Consider the following 22,114-nt stretch of genomic DNA (forward strand, 5'->3'; position numbering starts at 1 on the left):
TCTGGTGGTGGTACCTCTAGGGTAACTATTAGTGATGAGCGAGCATGCTTGTCACTACTCGGTACTCGCACGAGTATCACTGTACTCGGGCTGCTCGGCGGGGACCGAGTAATCTCGCGATACTCGTGCTTTACTCGTGGTCTTCATTTCTGCATGTTGGCGCTCTTTTGAGAGCCAGCCCTCATGCAGGGATTGGCTGGCAGACCACTGCAATGCCACAGCCCTGTTAGTTGTGGAATTGCAGTGATTGGCCGGCCTGCACAGCGTCACCGAGCCTTTATATAGGCCGGCGCGCTGTGCTCTGCTCACAGCTATTCTGACAGTGAGTGTAGGGAGAGTGTCGCTGATTCAGGGAAAGCTTTGCGGCCCTTTATAGCTTTTTCAGTTGCAGGGCTGCAAACAGTGTGACCAAAAGTCCTTCTCAGGACTATTCTAGTTGTATACAGGCAGGCAGGGTATAGCCAGGTCGGCGTACAGTAGCAGAGTCCTTCTCAGGACTATTGTTGCTATATACAGGCAGGGTATAGCCAGGTCTGAATACAGGCTAGTGACCAAAAGAGTCCTTGTCAGGACTATTGTAGCAGTATACAGGCAGGCAGGCAGGCAGGGTAGTGGTGACCGTATACCAGCCTTCATATCTGGGGCTGGTGTACACAGTGTAAAACAGTCCAGATAGTGTCTGACTTGTCTGTACTGTAATTGTCGCTCCCCAAAAAAACCTGTTAGGTTATTATTGCGTCCGTGCTTGGTTTTTAAAACCGCACGTGTGTGCCTGTTGGTGGCAGCGTACAGGTGCACTGGTGTGCGTTTACCAAACTATTATATAACGCACAAGTGTAGTGTATAATACACGTCAGTCAGCAGTGGCTGATAGTGTCAGAGTTCTTAATTTTTGCTCCTAAAACCTGTGTTAGGTTATTATTGCGTCCGTGCTTGGTTTTTAAAACCGCACGTGTGTGCCTGTTGGTGGCAGCGTACAGGTGCACTGGTGTGCGTTTACCAAACTATTATATAACGCACAAGTGTAGTGTATAATACACGTCAGTCAGCAGTGGCTGATAGTGTCAGAGTTCTTAATTTTTGCTCCTAAAACCTGTGTTAGGTTATTATTGCGTCCGTGCTTGGTTTTTAAAACCGCACGTGTGTGCCTGTTGGTGGCAGCGTACAGGTGCACTGGTGTGCGTTTTTACCAAACTATTATATAACGCACAAGTGTAGTGTATAATACACGTCAGTCAGCAGTGGCTGATAGTGTCAGAGTTCTTAATTTTTGCTCCTAAAACCTGTGTTAGGTTATTATTGCGTCCGTGCTTGGTTTTTAAAACCGCACGTGTGTGCCTGTTGGTGGCAGCGTACAGGTGCACTGGTGTGCGTTTTTACCAAACTATTATATAACGCACAAGTGTAGTGTATAATACACGTCAGTCAGCAGTGGCTGATAGTGTCAGAGTTCTTAATTTTTGCTCCTAAAACCTGTGTTAGGTTATTATTGCGTCCGTGCTTGGTGTTTAAAACCGCACGTGTGTGCCTGTTGGTGGCAGCGTACAGGTGCACTGGTGTGCGTTTTTACCAAACTATTATATAACGCACAAGTGTAGTGTATAATACACGTCAGTCAGCAGTGGCTGATAGTGTCAGAGTTCTTAATTTTTGCTCCTAAAACCTGTGTTAGGTTCTTAGTGCGTCCGTGCTTGCATTTAAAAACCGCACGTGTGTGCCTGTCGGTGGCAGCGTACAGGTGCACTTGTGTGCAATTTCCAGAAACTTTGATATAACGCACAAGTAGTGAATATACACGTCAGCAGTGCACAGCATTGCAAAATGCGCAAGGGCATTGGCAAGGAACAAGGAAGTGGACGTGATGGTGGTGCAGGCAGAGGCCGAGGTCGTGGGCAAGCTCTAATTTCGCCACAACAAAGGGCCACATCTAGTCGCTCGCACGTCCTGTCCCAAATTCTTGGGGACCGCAGCAGTACACCGCTCTTGAACCAAGACCAGTGTCAACAGGTTGTTAGTTGGATAGCGGATAATGCTTCCAGTCAGATTGGCACCACCACAAACACTCTGTCTTCCACACGGTCAAGTGTCAGTAGCCGTGATACTGCACCGCACATTTCTGAACCTGATCCTCCTTCCTACCACCAGGCTGAGTACACGTCCTCCTCGGACATTAATGATCCCACACTTGGACACTCGGAAGAGCTGTTCACGTTTCCATTCACACATTCTGGCCTCTCGCCAGCTCATATTGAAGTGGGTCATGAGGAGATCGTCTGTACAGATGGCCAAATATTTGAGCAGCCACGTTCTCACGAAGTTGGCAACGTGTCTCAACAAGTGGTGGACGATGATGAGACACAATTGTCAGCAAGTCAGGAGGAGGAGCAGGGTGCGGAAGAGGAAGACGACGTGGTGGATGATCCAGTAACTGACCCAACCTGGCAGGAGGATATGCAGAGCGAGGACAGCAGTGCACAGGGGGAGGGAGGCGTAGCATCACAACAGGCAGTAAGAAGCAGGGTGGTGGCCCCAGGCAGAAGTCAGGCAACCGTTCCCCGGAACAACACGACGACACAAGGTGCCTGTACAAATGTTAGGTCTTCACGAGTCTGGCAGTTTTTTAAGTTGGATCCAGATGATTCAAAAAAGGCCATTTGCAACACCTGCCGTGCCAGCATCAGCAGGGGTACCAAAACTAGCAGCCTGACCACCACCAGCATGATCAGGCACATGTCAGCCAAGCACCCGACTTTGTGGGAAGTACAACAGAGTCGAGGAGCAGTGCTTGCTGATGTCACTGCTACGTCTTCGCTGGTTGTGCATGCGAGCCAATCCTCTGTCCATGCTGCCTGCGAACAAGCCTCCTCCACTCCTGCACCTGCAGTTGCCTACGCAGAAAGAACACCATCATCAAGCACGTCCTTGTCCCAGCGCAGCGTTCAGTTATCCATTCAGCAAACCTTTGAACGCAGGCGCAAATACACTGCCAACACCCCACATGCCACAGTTCTAAATGCTAACATTTCGCGACTGCTTGCGCTGGAAATGTTGCCTTTTAGGCTGGTGGAGACAGAAGCATTCCGTGACCTGATGGCGGCAGCTGTCCCACGTTACTCGGTCCCCAGCCGCCACTATTTCTCCCGGTGTGCCGTCCCCGCGTTGCATAACCACGTGTCACAAAACATCACACGTGCCCTGAACAACGCTGTTTCACCCAAGGTCCACCTAACCACAGACACGTGGACAAGTGCTTGTGGGCAAGGCCGCTACATCTCGTTGACGGCACACTGGGTTAATATTGTGGAAGCTGGGACCCAGTCTGAGCGAGGGACGGAACACGTCCTTCCCACACCAAGGTTTGCAGGCCCTACCTCAGTCAGTGTTTCACCCACACTCTACAGCTCCGGAATGTCATGCTCTTCAGCCTCCTCCTCCTCCTGCGCATCCTCATCCACTGTGCCCTCCACACCAGTCACAAGCTGGAAGCACTGCAGCACTGCCTCGGCGAAGCGGCAACAGGCTGTGCTGAAGCTAATCTGCATAGGTGACAAACCCCACAATGCAGAAGAGCTGTGGACAGCTCTGAAACAGCAGGCAGATCACTGGCTCACACCTCTGAACCTAAAGCCAGGAAAGGTCGTTTGTGACAATGGCCGGAACCTGGTGGCGGCTTTGAGGCGAGGCCAGCTGACACATGTTCCATGCGTGGCCCATGTGCTCAACCTCGTGGTTCAGCGGTTTATAAAGTCATACCCAGAGCTGTCTGATCTGCTGGTAAAAGTTCGCCGCCTGTCTGCACATTTTCGAAAGTCACCTACTGCTTCAGCCGGCCTTGCCGGCTTTCAGCGCCGTTTGCATCTTCCGGCTCACAGACTGGTGTGTGATGTCCCCACGCGTTGGAATTCAACTCTGCACATGTTGGTCAGGATATGTGAGCAGAAGAGGGCAGTTGTTGAGTACCTGCATCACCTAAGCCGTCGGGAAATGGGTCAAACTCCACACATAACACCTGAGGAGTGGAGATGGATGTCAGACCTATGTACCATCCTCCAAAACTTTGAGGACTCCACCAAGATGGTGAGTGGTGATGACGCCATTATTAGCGTCACCATACCGCTACTCTGCCTTCTAAAACGGTCCCTGCTGAAAAACAAACATGATGCATTGCAGGCGGAGCGCGATGAGTTGCAGCAAGAAACAGTAGTGGGTGTGGGTGATAACACACAGCCCAGCCTCGTCTCATCACAACGTGCAGTGGAGGACTATGACGAGGAGGAGGATGAAGACATGGAGCAACTCTCCGGCCAAATTGAGGATATGACATGCACACCAGTCATATCCTCGATTCAGCGTGGCTGGCCAGAGGACAGGGTAGATGAGGAGGAGGAGGAGGAGGAGGAGGAGGAGGAGGAGGACAGCATGTTCAGTCATCTTGTTGGTCAGGCTACTGAAGTCCTGGCTGTTAAGAGTCTGGCGCACATGGCTGACTTTATGGTAAGCTGCCTGTCTCGTGACCCTCGCGTTAAGAACATCTTGGCCGACAATCATTACTGGTTGGTAACACTGTTAGACCCACGCTACAAGGAGAACTTTTTGTCTCTTATTCCCGTGGAGGAGAGGTCAACCAAAATGCAGCAGTTTCGGAAGGCCATACTCACGGAAGTAGGCAAAGCATTCCCCTCACAAAACGCTAGCGGCATAGGTCAGGAATCAGTGGACAACCGAGGCGTACAGCCGAGAGAGGCACAAGTCCAATCCGCCAGAGGTAGGGGAACAGTCTTTAAGATGTGGGACAGTTTTCTCAGCCCCTCACGTACCACAGCCCCTGAGGTGCGGGGTAGTGCCACAAGAAATCCTAAGTTTGCCCAGATGCTGAAGGAGTACCTTGCAGATCGAACAACTGTACTCCGACATTCCTCTGTGCCTTACAATTATTGGGTATCCAAGCTGGACACGTGGCATGAATTGGCTCTCTACGCCTTGGAAGTCCTGGCCTGCCCTGCTGCTAGCGTTTTGTCAGAGCGTGTTTTTAGTGCCGCAGGTGGAATCATTACAGATAAACGCACCCGCCTGTCAACTGAAAATGCTGACAGGCTGACTCTGATAAAGATGAACAAGGGTTGGATTGGGCCAGACTTCACCACACCACCAGCAAATGAGAGCGGAGTTTAAAGTTTGCCATGTACCTCCACTCACCCATGGGTACACTTCTCGACTTTGGATAATCGCTGGACTGCTCCTCCTTCTCCTCATGCGCCATCATGATGACCGTTACAATAGTTAGGTCTTTGTTTCAGGTATACCCCCAGTGGTAAATTTTTTCGCCCATTCTTTGCAGAATGGACATTACAACGACAGGAGACCCGCTCCTTTGCAATGGGAACAATGTTTTGAGGCCCTCATGCACGTCTCTACCCAGGGACAACGTGGAGCCTCCCAATTTTTGGCTGCCCTGCCTAAGGGCTATACTGAAATACACCCACTTCCTTAAAATGGACACTTAATGTTTTGAGGCCCTCATGCACGTCTCTACCCAGGGACAATGTGGAGCCTCCCAATTTTTGGCTGCCCTGCCTAAGGGCTATACTGAAATAGACCCACTTCCTTAAAATGGACACTTAATGTTTTGAGGCCCTCATGCACGTCTCTACCCAGGGACAATGTGGAGCCTCCCAATTTTTGGCTGCCCTGCCTAAGGGCTATACTGAAATACACCCACTTCCTTAAAATGGACACTTAATGTTTTGAGGCCATCATGCACGTCTCTACCCAGGGACAATGTGGAGCCTCCCAATTTTTGGCTGCCCTGGCAAAGGGCTATACTGAAATAGACCCACTTCCTTACAATGGGCACTTCAGGTTTACAGGCCATCATGCACGTCTCTATCCAGGGACAATGTGGAGCCTCCCAATTTTTGGCTGCCCTGGCAAAGGGCTATACTGAAATAGACCCACTTCCTTAAAATGGACACTTAATGTTTTGAGGCCCTCATGCACGTCTCTACCCAGGGACAATGTGGAGCCTCCCAATTTTTGGCTGCCCTGCCTAAGGGCTATACTGAAATACACCCACTTCCTTAAAATGGACACTTAATGTTTTGAGGCCATCATGCACGTCTCTACCCAGGGACAATGTGGAGCCTCCCAATTTTTGGCTGCCCTGGCAAAGGGCTATACTGAAATAGACCCACTTCCTTACAATGGGCACTTCAGGTTTACAGGCCATCATGCACGTCTCTATCCAGGGACAATGTGGAGCCTCCCAATTTTTGGCTGCCCTGGCAAAGGGCTATACTAAAATAGACCCACTTCCTTACAATGGGCACTTCAGGTTTACAGGCCATCATGCACGTCTCTATCCAGGGACAATGTGGAGCCTCCCAATTTTTGGCTGCCCTGGCAAAGGGCTATACTGAAATAGACCCACTTCCTTACAATGGGCACTTCAGGTTTACAGGCCATCATGCACGTCTCTATCCAGGGACAATGTGGAGCCTCCCAATTTTTGGCTGCCCTGGCAAAGGGCTATACTGAAATAGACCCACTTCCTTACAATGGGCACTTCAGGTTTACAGGCCATCATGCACGTCTCTATCCAGGGACAATGTGGAGCCTCCCAATTTTTGGCTGCCCTGGCAAAGGGCTATACTAAAATAGACCCACTTCCTTACAATGGGCACTTCAGGTTTACAGGCCATCATGCACGTCTCTATCCAGGGACAATGTGGAGCCTCCCAATTTTTGGCTGCCCTGGCAAAGGGCTATACTAAAATAGACCCACTTCCTTACAATGGGCACTTCAGGTTTACAGGCCATCATGCACGTCTCTATCCAGGGACATTGGTGAACCTCACAATTTTGGACTGCCCTGGCAAAGGAAAATACTACAAAGACTCACTTCCTCAAAATGGGCACATTAGACTCAAGAGGCCTTCATGTACGTCTCTTCTCAGGGACATCGGAGTGCCACACAATGTTTTCACGTAAAATCTTTCATGTATTAATCTCAAAAAGTAACATACACCAGCTCTATCTCACTATTGGGTATGTGCCCTTAACATTTCTGCCATGAAAAATCATTTTGGGGTCATTTTGGAAGGTTTTCTGGTGAGTCCGTAAAAATGGCGTAAAACGCGGACAAAATTGTTCACAGCTGTGACTTTTGAGTGATAAATGCTTCAAGGGGTCTTCCCCATGCTGTTGCCATGTCATTTGAGCACTCTTCTGAGACTTTTGTGCCATTTTTAGGGTTTCTCCATGCTGCCGGGAGGTCATTTCACAAAAATACTCGGGTCTCCCATAGGATAACATTGGGCTCGTTGCTCGGGCCGAGTACACGAGTATCTTGGGAGGCTCGGCCCGAGCTTCGAGCACCCGAGCTTTTTAGTACTCGCTCATCACTAGTAACTATAAACACTGCGAAAGTTTGTGGCTATAGCCAGTTCATAGCCTATGGTCCATATTTTCAAAGTGCAAAAAGAGGTTTCTCACATAAGTTCATGTGGGCAGATCATAAAACTGGAACGTTGCAAACTGGTCAAAACTTGTAACTTGCTGTACTTTACTTTTCTTTCCATGGATTCCTCCTCTGTACCAGGGCTTTGGCCTGTAGGTCTGTGGCACCTGTCATTCTCCACATTTCTTTCGTCATCATCAGTAGTTGTTTCGTCAATTGGTTCTTTGTCTTTGTCCTCATTTTCTCTATCCTCTTCTTCTGTTTCTGTTTCTTTTTCTCTGTCTTGTTCTATTGCTTTATCTGTTGTTACTATAGACTTTGGGGTAGGCTGAGTGGAAACTGCTGGGCTACAATATGGATTTCTGGGGCATGGCACCACATCCAGAGCATACCAGCCGCGTTCACCTTGGTGCTTTGTGAACTCGACCAGATCTCCCATCTGTAAGTTTCTGCCAGGATGTCCTCTGGGCAAATGGGAACGGACGTCTCTCCTGCTTACAAATATCCCTTCCTTCATGCTACAATAAAGCCGTATCCACTTTTCAAACTGAACTCCACAACTCCACGGCAAAGAGGACCTCTGACCTGGGACTTAGCTCTCTGTAAAGACTGCTTCTCTTCCAAGTCTCTGGCTGTTACTTCATCCTTCCTATCTGGAGACTGCTGTGAAGGGGAAAACTTTGTTCTGCTGCGGCGCCGTGTCTTGCGGGCAGGATTCTGCTGGATTGCCACCTCACTGCTTGCAGGCTCCCAAGTGATGTACATACTGGGCATGAAGACAGTTAGCTCTTCTTCAGCATGGGGGTGTCGGGCTCTCCTCCCAGCGGGAATACGGCAGCATTTCCGGCTCTGGACCTGGTGCTGCATCCACTGCTGATGGCTCTGGGCTCAGCTCCTCAGCCTCCTGGCCTCCCCTCCCCCTTAGTTCTTCTGAGCACCCCTCTTGTGGCAGCGCTGGGGATGGACTTTCATCAGCAGGACAGGGCGGTGGGCTCTTTGCCACAGACATTACTGAGGACACTCTGGGTGAGCGCTAGGGGAGCAGATAGCGGTCCACCATCTCATTGGGGAACCGCGCCTCTAAGTCCGCTTTAAACTTCAGGTACTCTGGATCTGCTCTTTCCGGCGGGGACGTGGGGCCCGGTTCCTTGGACTGGGGAGCGGTGTCTGCTCTGGCCTTGCAGGCCGGGGTAGATGGCCTTGCGGCCTTGTCTTGGCGGGCCGCGCCTAGCATGGCGGTGGCCTGGTCTTGGCGGGCCGAGCCTGGCGTGGCTGCGGCCTGGTCTTGGCTGGCCGAGCCTGGCGTGGCTGTGGCCTGGTCTTGGCGGGCCGCACCCAGCATAGCGGCGGCCTGGGTCAGCGTCTCTCCTGCAGCGTGGATGAGCGTCGCTGCTGCGGCAGGACCTTGACGGGCCGGGCCTGGCATGGCGGCGGCCTGGGCTTGGCGGGCCGCACCTGGCATGGCTGCGGCCTGAGTCGGCGTCGCTCCTGCGGCGTGGATGGGCGTCTCTGCTGCTGCGAGACCTTGGCGGGCCGGGCCTCGCATGGCGGCGGCCTGGGTCGGTGTCGCCGCACCGGGCGTCTCTCCAGGGACCGAAGGCGTAGCAGCGGGGATCGGGGCACCCGCGCAGGCAGGGGCATCAGCTGACTCACCCCTCGGCGGCATCTCCGGTGTCCGGGCAGTCGCTGCTCCGCGCGTCGCTTGCCTCACCGTCCACTTCTCATGGGCCCAGGCGATTCTAGCCATCTCTCTGAGCTCTGTGCGTCCTTTCCGGATCTGCTGCACCACCTTCACCTCCAGCCTTTCACACCACTGGTCCACCTCCCAGTCCCACCAGGCAGCGGAGCCTAGCTCTGGGTCGCTGCGTGTGAACACCATTTTCTCTGCGTCGTCGCTGCTCTCCAGATCTTCTCTGCAGCCTCCCAGCTTCACTTCCTGTAGCTCTGAGTCTTCCCACCGTCTCTGCACACCTCCGCTCTCATCACTTGCGAGGTCAGGACTCTGCAGGGGTTCTCTGGGTAGCCACACCTCTTCGTGGGCGGTAACTTCTTCTAGCGCGGGCTCCTGTTGTTCTTTGGCGTGCTTTTCATGGTGGCAATATGGTGGCGCTTCCAATTTTTCAAGCGGACCGCCCAGGCACATGGTCACCTGTCTTAACAGGTCCTTATCCTGTTCGTGACGCCAGATGTGAAGCCCCACAGGTGATGTGTCGGTGCATTACCTTCATGGACTCCACATGGAGGAACAGTCTGGTCACAGGTAGGGAACCTTCTCTTTAGGATTTTCGTGACGCCACTCCCGGTATTGCGGTCAGGGTGACCGCCACTGCAGATTAAGGGGTGCCTGGGTCTGATTGTGGGTGCAGTCAGTTGTAGTGGCCTCCCGAGAGTAAGGCAAGTCCCAGGGCCCTGTGTAAGTGTGTGGAACCACAGGTCGCAGAATGACTCAAGCACAGTCCAGTCTTTCAGTGTTTTTACTCACAGTTGATGGCAGGGTGAGTAACCCGGGCGTAGCTGGGATGAACCAGGCTGGAACCAGGTATCCTTCCGGCTGGCTGATGAGGGTGACTACCAACTCGCCTTCCTTAGCCCTGTGTGTTTTGGGGTGACCCCTACTTGAAGTCCTGCTGGGGTCAGCCAGGGAAGTTGCTGATGCCTCTCTCCCCTTCTTTTGGCCCGTTTGCTTGTAGCCTGGACCAGGTCACTCCGGCTGCTTGCCTCCTGTGAACTATGGGCCCTCTCTTTGCTACGTGGCTGCGGACTCTGTGGTGGTATGGTGTGGGTCTGAAGTGCCCCCACCAGAAGGTTTGGCAGGAGATGATTAGATAAATCTCTGCACTGGGACCTGTTACCCTTGCGGGCCTGGTACCTCTCTGGCAGTCTGACTCGCCCACCCCAGGGCTCTGGGACAACTGGTGTCGGGCCAGACTAGTCCAGGGTAGTCAGCGGTGGTGGGGCCCGACTCCGTACCCTGGTGGGGTCAATTAAAGTGGCCGCTGTGTTGGGGGCGATTATTAAAGTTTATATTCGTGACGCCACCTGCGGTTTGCGGCTATTAAGCCACCGCTGCTGTATGGGGCCTCCGGGGCTGGTGGAATGGCAGCTTGGATGGTCCTGCTCCCCACAGGTGGAGCCGTACCCCGGGGCAACTGTTGATGCTTGTAAGTGTCTATGCAGTGGTTATATAGTGCAGGGCGGCGAAAGGACCAGACACAAACAACAGTCTCTTTTACCTTCTCTCCTTTACTCTGCAACAGTGCAGTCCTGGGAGCCCGTTACAGGTGGTGAAGGCGATCCGGTCGGCCTGGAAGTAGTCGGGGTAATCCCCTTGGCCAGTCGAGTATTGAGGCCTACTCCCTGTTCTTCCTTTACTTTTACAGGACCCTGCACTTTGGGTTTAGCAATGTCCCTCTTGCTGCTGGGACCGGTGGTTCGTCCCTGTCTCGTAGGATAGGCTGCGCAGGCCCTTTCTGATGCTTCCCTGCTGGGGTCCACACCGGGCCCTGGTGATGCAGCTGCACCTTTGGATCGTTTTGGGGGGGCCAGGAGACCTGCAGTCCTCCTGCCCTTCGGATTCGGCTGCCAAGGAAGGGTTTTACACCCTGGCAACCACAGACTCCGATGTCTAATTCTCTTCTGTGCCTCTCTGCGAATCCCGCTTTACTGGGCCAAGCTATTCCAGCTCCAGGCCCCAGTCCACAGGACAGCACTACTCCACGTCCTCTCTCTCCAAACTTCTCTAACAGACTGAACACTAACTCCTTCCTCAGGTCAGACTTAAGGAAGTGCTCCCTGGAACTCCAGGTTTAGAGCTCCCTCTGCTGGCCTGAGAGAGGAACGGCGTTGGATGTTGGTACTTACTGGCCAATGGACCTCCCAATTACCTCCAGGCTCAGCATTAACCCTTTGGAGGAGCAATACTGTTGTGGCAACCAGATGCTGGGGCGCCACACTCCCCCTTAGTTAAAACCAGTACTCCCAGACTGAGAAAAAACATAAACAAGACATAACATGATAACATTTCATCCCTTTATGGGAGGCACATTTCTTAAACGTTACAAACTTAAATAACAACTATTATGAGTGTAGTGTGGCTCACTGCCGGGTGTCCATTACACTGCTCCATGGGGGACCCGCCGCGATAAAAACACCAACGTAGGCTCTGGGCGTGCGTCAGAGCATTGATGACCCCATTTTATGCACGCCGGATGGGTTTTTCTTCTGGGGTGGTGAGCACACTGGTGCTAACTATAAACCATTAAAGTTTTGGTCACTCATAGTCCTGTGACCCAGTTGTCCATTTACTTAATCACCTAAAACAAAAAGCATTTTATACAAGACACTTTCACATAACTATTTACACTCTGATCGGTATTCTATTTTCTATACCTTGGAGGGGGCTGTCCCCGGGTGCTACGTTGGGACTTGGTGTTTGTTCCTGACTACTTGGAGTGTCTGTTACCTCAGTGTTACTGGTAGGCCTAACCTTGATAGGTATGCGTGATTGTTGCCTACGGGGTCTGAGATTCACCAAGGGTACGACAGGTTCACCACTGGCAGGGGGTTGATTCTCCTGTTCCACTGCTGGTGTGGCATCTTGTGTTGGGACTGACAGTTCTTCAGGTGGATCTAGAACTTCTTCTGTTGCGGGTATGACCTCTTGCAGGTATGTCAATACTGGTACCACTATAGCCTTATTTATTTGGGTCCATGTTTTGGGGAATTTTCCGAGTATTGTTTGGATCATATCTTCCTCTTTTTCTGTTTTGCCTTGAAGTTGGGGACTTTCTTGAACTTCTTCTGGGATTTTACACCGTTCAGGGCATACCTTCAGACGATCTCTGGAAACGGCTTCATATGTATTGCCTTCGTCTTTACTTATTAGACACACTTTGCTGTTGTCAAAATTTGAGGGAATAATTGTGTAGGGCTCGCTCTCCCACTGGTCATCTAATTTGTGCATTCTCCACTTTTTCTTGAGGACCTGTTCTCCAGGTGCTAAGGGAGTTGCTGGGGCTGTTTGATTGTAGTGCTTTTCTTGTCTCATTCTGGCTTGGGACAGGTTCTTTTCCACGCATTCTTGAACTTGGAGGTATTGTTGTTGTCGCTCTGTATCCCAATCTTCTATCTGTTGGACCGCTTCAGGTGACACAGTTCCCATTTCAAAGTCTACAGGTAACTTGCCAGGTCTTGCTCGCATCAAGTAAGTGGGGCTGCAGTTGGTGGAATTTACTGGTATATGATTGTACAAGTCCACTAGATCTGGCAACTTCTCTGGCCATTGGTTTCTTTCTTCTAGAGGTAGAGTCTTGAGCAAATCAATAACCACATGGTTCATCTTCTCGCACAATCCATTGGTTTGAGAGTGGTACGGTGTTGTTCTTATTTTCTTACAGCCGTACATGTTACAGAATTCTTGGAACACTTCTGCCTCGAATGCAGGGCCTTGATCAGTCAGTACCCTTTCAGGATAACCGTGGGGTAAACAAAAGTATGCTTGAAATGCCCTGGCTGCTGTTCTGGCTGTTTGGTCGTTCACAGGCACTACTACCAGGAAACGAGAGTAATGGTCCACTATGGTAAGGGCGTAGACATAGCCTGACCGGCTTGGTGTTAGTTTCACGTGGTCCATGGCCACCAATTCAAGGGGCTGCTCCGTGGTAATTGGCTGCAGGGTCGACCTCTGGCTAGTATCATCTTTTCGCCTCAGGTTACACGGACCACAGTCTCGGCACCACTTCTCGACGGCCTTTCTCATGTGTACCCAGTAGAACCGATCACGGAGTAGGACCTCCAGCTTCTTCCACCCGAAGTGTCCTGCTCTATCGTGGTAAGCGGCTAGGACCATAGGGGCATCCCTCTGTGGAACCACTATTTGCCGGACGAGTTCATTGGTTCGCCAGTTAACATATCTCTTGCATAACTTGCCTTTGTAGAGAAACAGTCGTCCCCTCTCCTTTCACAGCTGTTGGGCTTCTTGTGGAGCATCTGGACCAAGATGGGTTTCAGCTTGTGCTAGCTTTTCTTTGACCAATCGGACGGCTGGGTCACTGTTCTGGGTCTCTTCCCATTTATGGTGGAGTAATGGGTTGAGAGAGACCTCGTGCACAGCCAAGCTAGGTGCGCTAGAACAGCGATGGATGGCTCGACTATCCAACTCTGACTTTACCATCAAGTACCGGGCTGGCCGAGAGAACAACAATGCTGATGCGCTGTCCAGAATGCTTCAAAAAGAAAAGACAAGGACATCATAAAAACCTTTAAAATACACATATGACATATGACCTCACTGATACTCCAATTGAATTAAGTTGCTTTCCATGTGGATAAACAGATAGTAGTTCAATCAACAATATATAACATGCAAAACACCTTCTTGATCAAAAGATGAGGACAAATACCTAGTAAGACAATTAATACTGAGGTAGTATATAACGTGAAAAGAGCCCTCAAATTGGTAGTTACACAGTTATACCATGACTGAGGACTGCGTCCATATTAATAGTATGCACATCCGGCCCCTCCAATGCTACCCTAGTACTATAGCTATAGCAATATGGATTATATATAACAGTGTGAGACACAATGATCAGTCAAAGAGTGGCCAAATACTAGGTAAGTTGGATATAATTGCATGAAAGGAGAACGCATAGTATCAGGTAAAATACGTGGAACAACAAGTCCCAGCCAGGGAATTTCACTAAGCTCATGCAGCCAGGGACCGCAGATCACACTAGTAGTTTCTGTGATCTATGGCCAAAGTGCCAGAGATGCCTGGGCTGGCAAGATTGTGAATACAAGGAGAGTGCACAGCTCTCCACCCATACAAAGTGCAAGGAGAATCACAAAGACATATCCATTAAGCATACAAGCAGTATGGGCGCAAAATAAGCGCGTTTACCAGCCGGGCCCGGCGCAGTCAAAGAAGGTATGCATGAATCATACAAAGGAGTAAAAGTGGGGTCAGGAAACGGCCCAACGCGTTACGCTGACTAGCAGCTTCGTCAGGGGAGGTATCCACATGGAAAGCAACTTAATTCAATTGGAGTATCAGTGAGGTCATATGTCATATGTGTATTTTAAAGGTTTTTATGATGTCCTTGTCTTTTCTTTTTGACCCAATAAAAATTTATTATATTTGAATATTGCATGATCCTGATGTGCGCCTCTATTATGTGTACTGTTTTCTCCTTTTTGCTTGAGTCCTTGATTACTGTGGTGACTTTCTCTGGATCAGGTGCCACACCTTCTGCGCTGACTATGTGGAGCCCCGCAAACGCTGTGTCGGTGCATTACCTTCAGGGACTCCACGTAGATGGATCTGTCTGGTCACAGGTAGGAAACCTTCTTTGTAGTTTGTCGTGACGCCACTCTCAGATTTGCGGTCAGTGGGGGACCGCCACTGCAGGTTAAGGGATGCCTGGGGCTGATGGTGGGTGCAGCCAGTTGTAGTAGCCTCCTGAGAGTGAGGCAAGCCCCAGGGCCCTGTGTAGATGTGTAGAACTACAAGGCGCAGAATGACTCAACACAGGCAGGATGTCTTTCAGGGTTTTTACTCACAGTTGATGGCAGGGTGAGTGACCCGGGCGTAGCTGGGATGAACCAAGTGGGAACCAGGTGTCCTTCAGGCTGACTTGTGAGGGTGACTACTAACTCGCCTTCCTTAGCCCTTGGTGGTTTGGGGTAACCCCGACTTTGAGTCCCTATGGGGGTCACCCAGGGAAGATGCTGCAGCCTCTCTCCCCTTCGTTTGCCGTTTGCTTGTCGCCTGGACCAGGCCACTCCAGCTGCTTGCCTCCTGTGACCTATGGGCCCTAACTGTGGCTACGTGGCTGCGGCTTTTGTGGTGTTGTGGCGTGGGCTTTGAGAGCCCCACACCGGCAAGTTCAGCAAAAGAAAGCTGGATCTATCTCCGCTTCGGGATCTGCCGCCCGTTTGGGCCTGGTACTCTCTAGCAGTCTCCTTACTTCCCACTCCGTTGCTCTCTCTCTAGCTGAAGATGGATTTCGGGTAGCACTCCTAGTTGACCGTTCTCCCCCGTCGGTAGCCACTGCGCGGACGCTGTCAGACTACAGCAGCCCACGGGATCTGCTCCTCACTCGAGCTCCCTGGACTCTGCACTGCCTGGCTCACTGCCCCTCCTCTCCTGTTCTTGCCTACGCCACCTAGCAACCAGACTCTCTTACCACACCCCTTGAGAGGAGATGGAGGCTTTTGGCCCCCTCCACTATTCCAGTGGAGGTGAAGGCTTTTCCCCCTCCTGGGATCCCCAGGGGTCCTCTCATAGGTACATGTGTGAGACCTGATCACTATGCGCCTGTGTACCACACCCCGGTCAGCCTTCTGGATTACCTGTGTTGTACTGTCCCCAGCATGGGTGCAGTACTCAGTGGTGCCTGACCAGGTCAGGGGCGCCACATTCCCCCTTAGTTATCACCAGCACGTCCTCGGGCTGCAAGACAACATTTTAAAATGCATAAAACATTAAAACATGGTAAAACATTTTAAGACCACCAGCTATCATACATCACCACCCTCCACCCACAAGTCCGTTAACCACCCAGACCCTCTCACGTTGGCCGCGCCTTCAGCCACTTCTGGCAGGATGTAGAGGCGGCTTGCATGGGCTGGTGGTCTTCAGGGTATACCTGGCCTGGTGAAGCCGCGCCTTCAGCCACTTCTGGCAGGATGTAGAGGCGGCCCCCACAGTTGGTGCTGACCAGGTACCCTCTTTGTGGTGGAGAGCCAGGCCCCATAAACAGGCATGCTCTCTGGTCGCAGGTGAGCCAAGGCCCTATATACGGACGGGCTCCTCCTGGTTGCAGACGAGCCAAGCCCCTAAACAGGCTGACTCTGGTAGTGGTGCCTCTGGTGTAACTATTTACACTGCGAGAGTTTGTGGCTATAGCCAGTTCATAGCCTTAAGGTTTATGGTTTTCTCACACAAGTTTATGTGGGCACATACTTAAACGTAAACGTTGCAAAACTTCAAACTTTTCAAAACTTTAACTTGCTGCATGCTTTCTTCTTGCTTTATGTGAACTTTGCTCCTGTTTCCTCCTTACCAGGGCTTGGGCCTGTAGGGCTGGGTCATCTGTTACTTCCTGTGCTTTTATCGTCTGTTTCTTGATCCTTTCTTTCCTCTTCTTCAGTGTCTCTGTCTTCATCTTCTGTTGTGACTGCAGGGCTTCTGCAAGGACTTCTAGGACATGGTGCAACATCTAGGGCATACCAGCCTCTTTCTCCCTGATGCATAGTGAACTCCACTGAGTCTCCTATCTTCAAATTTCTTCCAGGGTGTCCTCTGGGCAAATGGGCTCTCACATCCCTTCGATTGACGAAAATCCCTTCCTTCACACCAGGTGATACTATAAAGCCGTATCCTGATTTGAGGCTGAAATCTTCGACAATTCCTCGACGCAGGGGTCCTCTGATCTGGGGTTTGAACCTTCTCAGGAACCGTTTCTCCTCTAGGTCTCTGGCGGTGACTTCGTCTTTCTGCTCAGGAGATTGTGATGTTGGAGGATACTTTGTACTACCGCCTCGGCGCCGTGTCTTGCGGGCTGGATTCTGCGAAGTACAGCTTACAAGCTCCCAGGTGGGGCGGTTGGGCAGGTCTTCTTCAGCAGGAGGTGTCAGGTCTTCTTCAGCAGGAGGTGTCAGGTCTTCCTCGTCCCAGCGGGAATATGGCAGCATCTCCGGCTCTGGGACTAGCACTGCTGCTGGCTCCGGGGGCAACTCCTCAGCTTCTTGCCCTCCTCTCCCCCTTAGTTCTTCGCTGCACTCTGGTCGTGGCAGCGCTGGGGATGAGTGTTCCTCAGCTGGCCCAGGCGGTGGACTCTTCGGCGTGGTTGCCGCAGGGGTTGCCTTAGGGGTGTGCGGAGGGAGCATGTACTGGTCCACCATCTCCTGTGGGAACTTGGCCTCCAGGTCAGCCTTCAGCTGCCAGTATGCGGGGTCCTCACCTACCAGGGATTTCCTAGTAGGGACTTCCTTAGACTGGGGAGCGGTGTCTGCTCTGGCCCTGCAGGCCGGGATAAATGGTGATGTAGTCTTTTCTTGGCGGGCCGCGCAGGGCATCGCTGCGGCGGCCTGGTCTTGGCGGGCCGAGCCTGGCGTGGCGGCGGCCTGGATCTGCGTCGCTGTTGCGGCCAGTTCTTGGCGGGCCGGACTGGGCATTGCAGCCGCGGTCTGAATTGGCGTCGCATCCTCAATGGGGTCCATGCAGGTGGAGCTGGGCGTCGCTGCAGTGATCGGGGCTTGACGGGCCGCACCTGGCGGGGCTGCGGCCTGGTTCAGCATCTCACTTGCGGCTCGGACGAGCGTCGCTGCTGCGGTGGGGTCTTGGCGGACTGGGCTCAGCAGGGTGGCAGCCTGGGTCAGCGTCACACCTGCGGCACGGATGAGTATCGCCGTGGCAGTCGGACCTTTGCGGGCCAGGCGGGGTGTCGCTGCGGCGGCCTGGATTTGGCGGGCCGCACCTAGCGTGGCTGCGGCCTCGCTCAGCGTCGCCGCGCCAGGCGCCTCTTCTGGGACCGCGGTCGTAGCAGCAGGGGTCGGAGCACTTGCGCTGGCCGGGGCAACTCTGGACTCACCCATCGGTGGCACCATCGGGATCTGAGTCGTCGCCGCTCGATCTGGCATGCGTCGCGCGGCTCCCTCCTCGTAGGTCCGAACCGCCGCAGCCATCTCCAGAAGCTCCGTGCGTCCCTCACTGAGCTGTCGTATAATCCTGGCCTCCAGCTGATCGCAGAAGATAGCAAGCTCCCGGCACCACCAGGCAGCAGAGCCTGGTTCTGGGTATCCACGTCTGGACTCCATTTCTTCTCTCTGCAGCAGCAGGCTTGTGGCTCCCTTTCCTTCCCGCCGTCTCTGGACGCTTCCGCTCTCTTCACAAGCGAGGTCAGAACTCTGCAGGGGATCTCTTGGTAGCCACACCTCTTCGTGGGCGGTAACTTCTCCCAGCGCGGGCTGCTGTCGTTTTTCAGCACGCTTTTCATGGTGGCAATATGGCGGTGCTTCCAATTTTCCAAGCGGACCGCAAAGGCACATGGTCACCTGTCTGAACAGGTCTAGTCCTTATCCTGTTCGTGACGCCAGATGTGGAGCCCCGCAAACGCTGTGTCGGTGCATTACCTTCAGGGACTCCACGTAGATGGATCTGTCTGGTCACAGGTAGGAAACCTTCTTTGTAGTTTGTCGTGACGCCACTCTCAGATTTGCGGTCAGTGGGGGACCGCCACTGCAGGTTAAGGGATGCCTGGGGCTGATGGTGGGTGCAGCCAGTTGTAGTAGCCTCCTGAGAGTGAGGCAAGCCCCAGGGCCCTGTGTAGATGTGTAGAACTACAAGGCGCAGAATGACTCAACACAGGCAGGATGTCTTTCAGGGTTTTTACTCACAGTTGATGGCAGGGTGAGTGACCCGGGCGTAGCTGGGATGAACCAAGTGGGAACCAGGTGTCCTTCAGGCTGACTTGTGAGGGTGACTACTAACTCGCCTTCCTTAGCCCTTGGTGGTTTGGGGTAACCCCGACTTTGAGTCCCTATGGGGGTCACCCAGGGAAGATGCTGCAGCCTCTCTCCCCTTCGTTTGCCGTTTGCTTGTCGCCTGGACCAGGCCACTCCAGCTGCTTGCCTCCTGTGACCTATGGGCCCTAACTGTGGCTACGTGGCTGCGGCTTTTGTGGTGTTGTGGCGTGGGCTTTGAGAGCCCCACACCGGCAGGTTCAGCAAAAGAAAGCTGGATCTATCTCCGCTTCGGGATCTGCCGCCCGTTTGGGCCTGGTACTCTCTAGCAGTCTCCTTACTTCCCACTCCGTTGCTCTCTCTCTAGCTGAAGATGGATTTCGGGTAGCACTCCTAGTTGACCGTTCTCCCCCGTCGGTAGCCACTGCGCGGACGCTGTCAGACTACAGCAGCCCACGGGATCTGCTCCTCACTCGAGCTCCCTGGACTCTGCACTGCCTGGCTCACTGCCCCTCCTCTCCTGTTCTTGCCTACGCCACCTAGCAACCAGACTCTCTTACCACACCCCTTGAGAGGAGATGGAGGCTTTTGGCCCCCTCCACTATTCCAGTGGAGGTGAAGGCTTTTCCCCCTCCTGGGATCCCCAGGGGTCCTCTCATAGGTACATGTGTGAGACCTGATCACTATGCGCCTGTGTACCACACCCCGGTCAGCCTTCTGGATTACCTGTGTTGTACTGTCCCCAGCATGGGTGCAGTACTCAGTGGTGCCTGACCAGGTCAGGGGCGCCACAACTACATGACCCAGGTACTGTACCTTTGGCTTCAAGAGGTGACATTTTGACGGCTTTATCTTCAGGCCATACTTTGACAAGGACTCAAACACTTCTGCCAAGTGCCTCAGGTGGTCTTCATAGGTCTTCGAGTAGACTATGACGTTATCCAGATACAATAGCACGGTTTCAAAGTTGTAATGGCACAAGCAGCACTCCATAAATCTTTGGAATGTCCCTGGGGCATTGCAGAGCCCGAATGGCATAAGTTGAACTCGTAGAGGCCCATTGGTGTCGTGAATGTAGTATTCTCCTTGTCCGCCTCTGCCACGGGAACCAGCCAATACCCACTGGTGAGATCCAAGGTGGAGAAATAGTTAGCTGATTGTAAAGCTGCTAATGACTCTTCTATTCTGGGTAGTGGATAAGCATCTTTATGTGTAATGTGGTTAATTTGCCTGTAATCAACGCACATTCTCATTGTGCCATCTTTTTTCCTTACAAGCACTAGTGGAGCTGCCCAGGGGCTACAACTATCTCTGATCACCCCAGCCTCCTTCATTTCCCATAACATTTCTTTGGCACGCTGATATTGAGCTAAGGGTACAGGGCGGTATCTCTCTTTAATGGGATGATTGTCACCAGTGGGGATTTGATGTTTAACCCCTTTTACCTACCCAAAGTCTAGAGGGTGTTTGCTGAAGAAGACCCGCTCAAATTCCTGCACCACCCGGTAAACCCCATGCTTTTGGTGTGAAGGGTTGGAGTCAGTGCCCACATGCAATTTCTAACACCAGTCCTCCAGCTACCCCTTGGAGCCGTTGTCTTCCGCCTGGTCGGACGGGATCAAGGGTTCCACTGTCCTGATAACATTGTTACTGACTGTATACAGCTTAGCTACAGTGGCATACCGGGGCAATTTGGCTTCCTCCTCCCCACAATTCAGGACATGGACGGGTACTCTTCCCTTGCGGACATCTGCTACCCCCCTAGCTATCAGAACTCCAGGCCTACTATCTGAATACACAGGTTCTACCAGGGCCTGGTAATCTTGACCCCTGAGGCCTATTGCTGCTCGGCACCATATCAACATTTCACTTTTTTGGGGGGATTGCAATGGGGAGAGGGTCACTTACCCTCACACTGCCAATTTCTTCTCCGGCCAGCTCTACCTGCTGCCTCCTCATCAGGGTTCTGATCTCTCTCTGTAGGGCACGCTGCTGCCCGAAGCTGGCAGTTTCAGCCGCCTGCTGCAACAAAATGATCACTTCGGCAAGACAATTTTCCATTACATTTGTACCAATTGTTAGCAGTGGGTTAGATTCTTTGCGATCAATATCCACAATTATCCCCTGAGATGGCAATTCTACCCGCCCCACTTTAATGATTACTTCTTTGTACCCAATTTGTTACCTGGGACCCCGTATCCAGGAGGGCACTCAAAGGGATCCCATCCAGCACAATAGGAAGGACCGGTCGTCCTCCCACATACTTGTTGCGCCAGGCAGTCGAGGCAGGATTTCTTACACCTGGCGGTTGGCTCCTGGCCCCAGGTTCGGCCCGTTTAAAGGACAGTGCCTTGCGAAGTGGCCTGCCTGGCTGCAACGGCGGCAAATCGGTTGTCCAGCTGAATCATACCGGTCTGTGTCTTTTCCTCGGGTCGGCGGAATCCTCCTCTGCCGCATCCACGGGACGTCATCTGGAATGGAGGCCAACGCGATTCTCACAGGCGGTGGGGTCACTTGTAGAGACTGCACTGTTTTGGCAAGGGCAGCCACAGTCTTGGTCAGTTCTTGGACCTGCTGTCTGAGCTCTGCAGCGGGATCCTTATCCAGGGACTGCGCCTCAGCCCCTGCAGTGTCTCGGGTTGCAGGCACTTCCTCTGGGTATGTGATGGCAAGAGGCCGGAGGGGTACTGTGTCATTTTGTGTAGATTCTCTCAGCACCCGAATGGCCTGGTCCTTAAACTTTGCAAAGTTCAGGGCAGGATTCTGCAGGACCATGATACGCAGCTGTGTCCTGTGAGCATCTGACAGGAGCCCCTCTATAAACTGCTCAGTCAGTAGTTTATGTTCACCACGTACACTCTCTGGGTCCACCTGTTTAACCCTAGAACGCATACCTGGGGCCTCGCAGGCCTGCTATGTCATTTGTTTTCTATGGTAGATTGTTATGCTTGCGCGTTCTAGGGTTAACTGCTCTCAGTGCCTCCTGCAAGTTTAAGGCATAGTCCCGTATGCTGTCCTTAGCCCTTTGTTTGCACCCAAAGAATTTCATTTTTATTTCTGCTGCAGTGCGGGTGTCAAAAGTACTGTTCAACTTAGCCAGTATCTGGGTTACTGTCCCTTTATCTGTGTAAGGCCAGGACTTTACTTCACGCTGGGCTGCGCCAGTTAACTGTCCTATTATTATGCCCACTT

At 52.4% G+C, this 22,114-nt stretch overlaps 1 protein-coding gene across 1 annotated transcript in view; it reads right to left on the reverse strand.

Moving 5' to 3' along the window:
* Positions 1 to 22,114, reverse strand: part of LOC142312864 (uncharacterized) — a 566,011-nt gene that overhangs the window by 268,828 nt on the left and 275,069 nt on the right. The window contains exon 3 of the mRNA XM_075351850.1: positions 13,704 to 13,714. Within this exon, the coding sequence (XP_075207965.1) occupies positions 13,704 to 13,714 (11 nt within the window). The remainder of the gene's footprint in view (positions 1 to 13,703; positions 13,715 to 22,114) is intronic.

The sequence above is a fragment of the Anomaloglossus baeobatrachus genome, chromosome 5 (assembly GCF_048569485.1).
Source record: "Anomaloglossus baeobatrachus isolate aAnoBae1 chromosome 5, aAnoBae1.hap1, whole genome shotgun sequence".
NCBI classification, from domain to species: Eukaryota; Metazoa; Chordata; class Amphibia; order Anura; family Aromobatidae; genus Anomaloglossus; species Anomaloglossus baeobatrachus.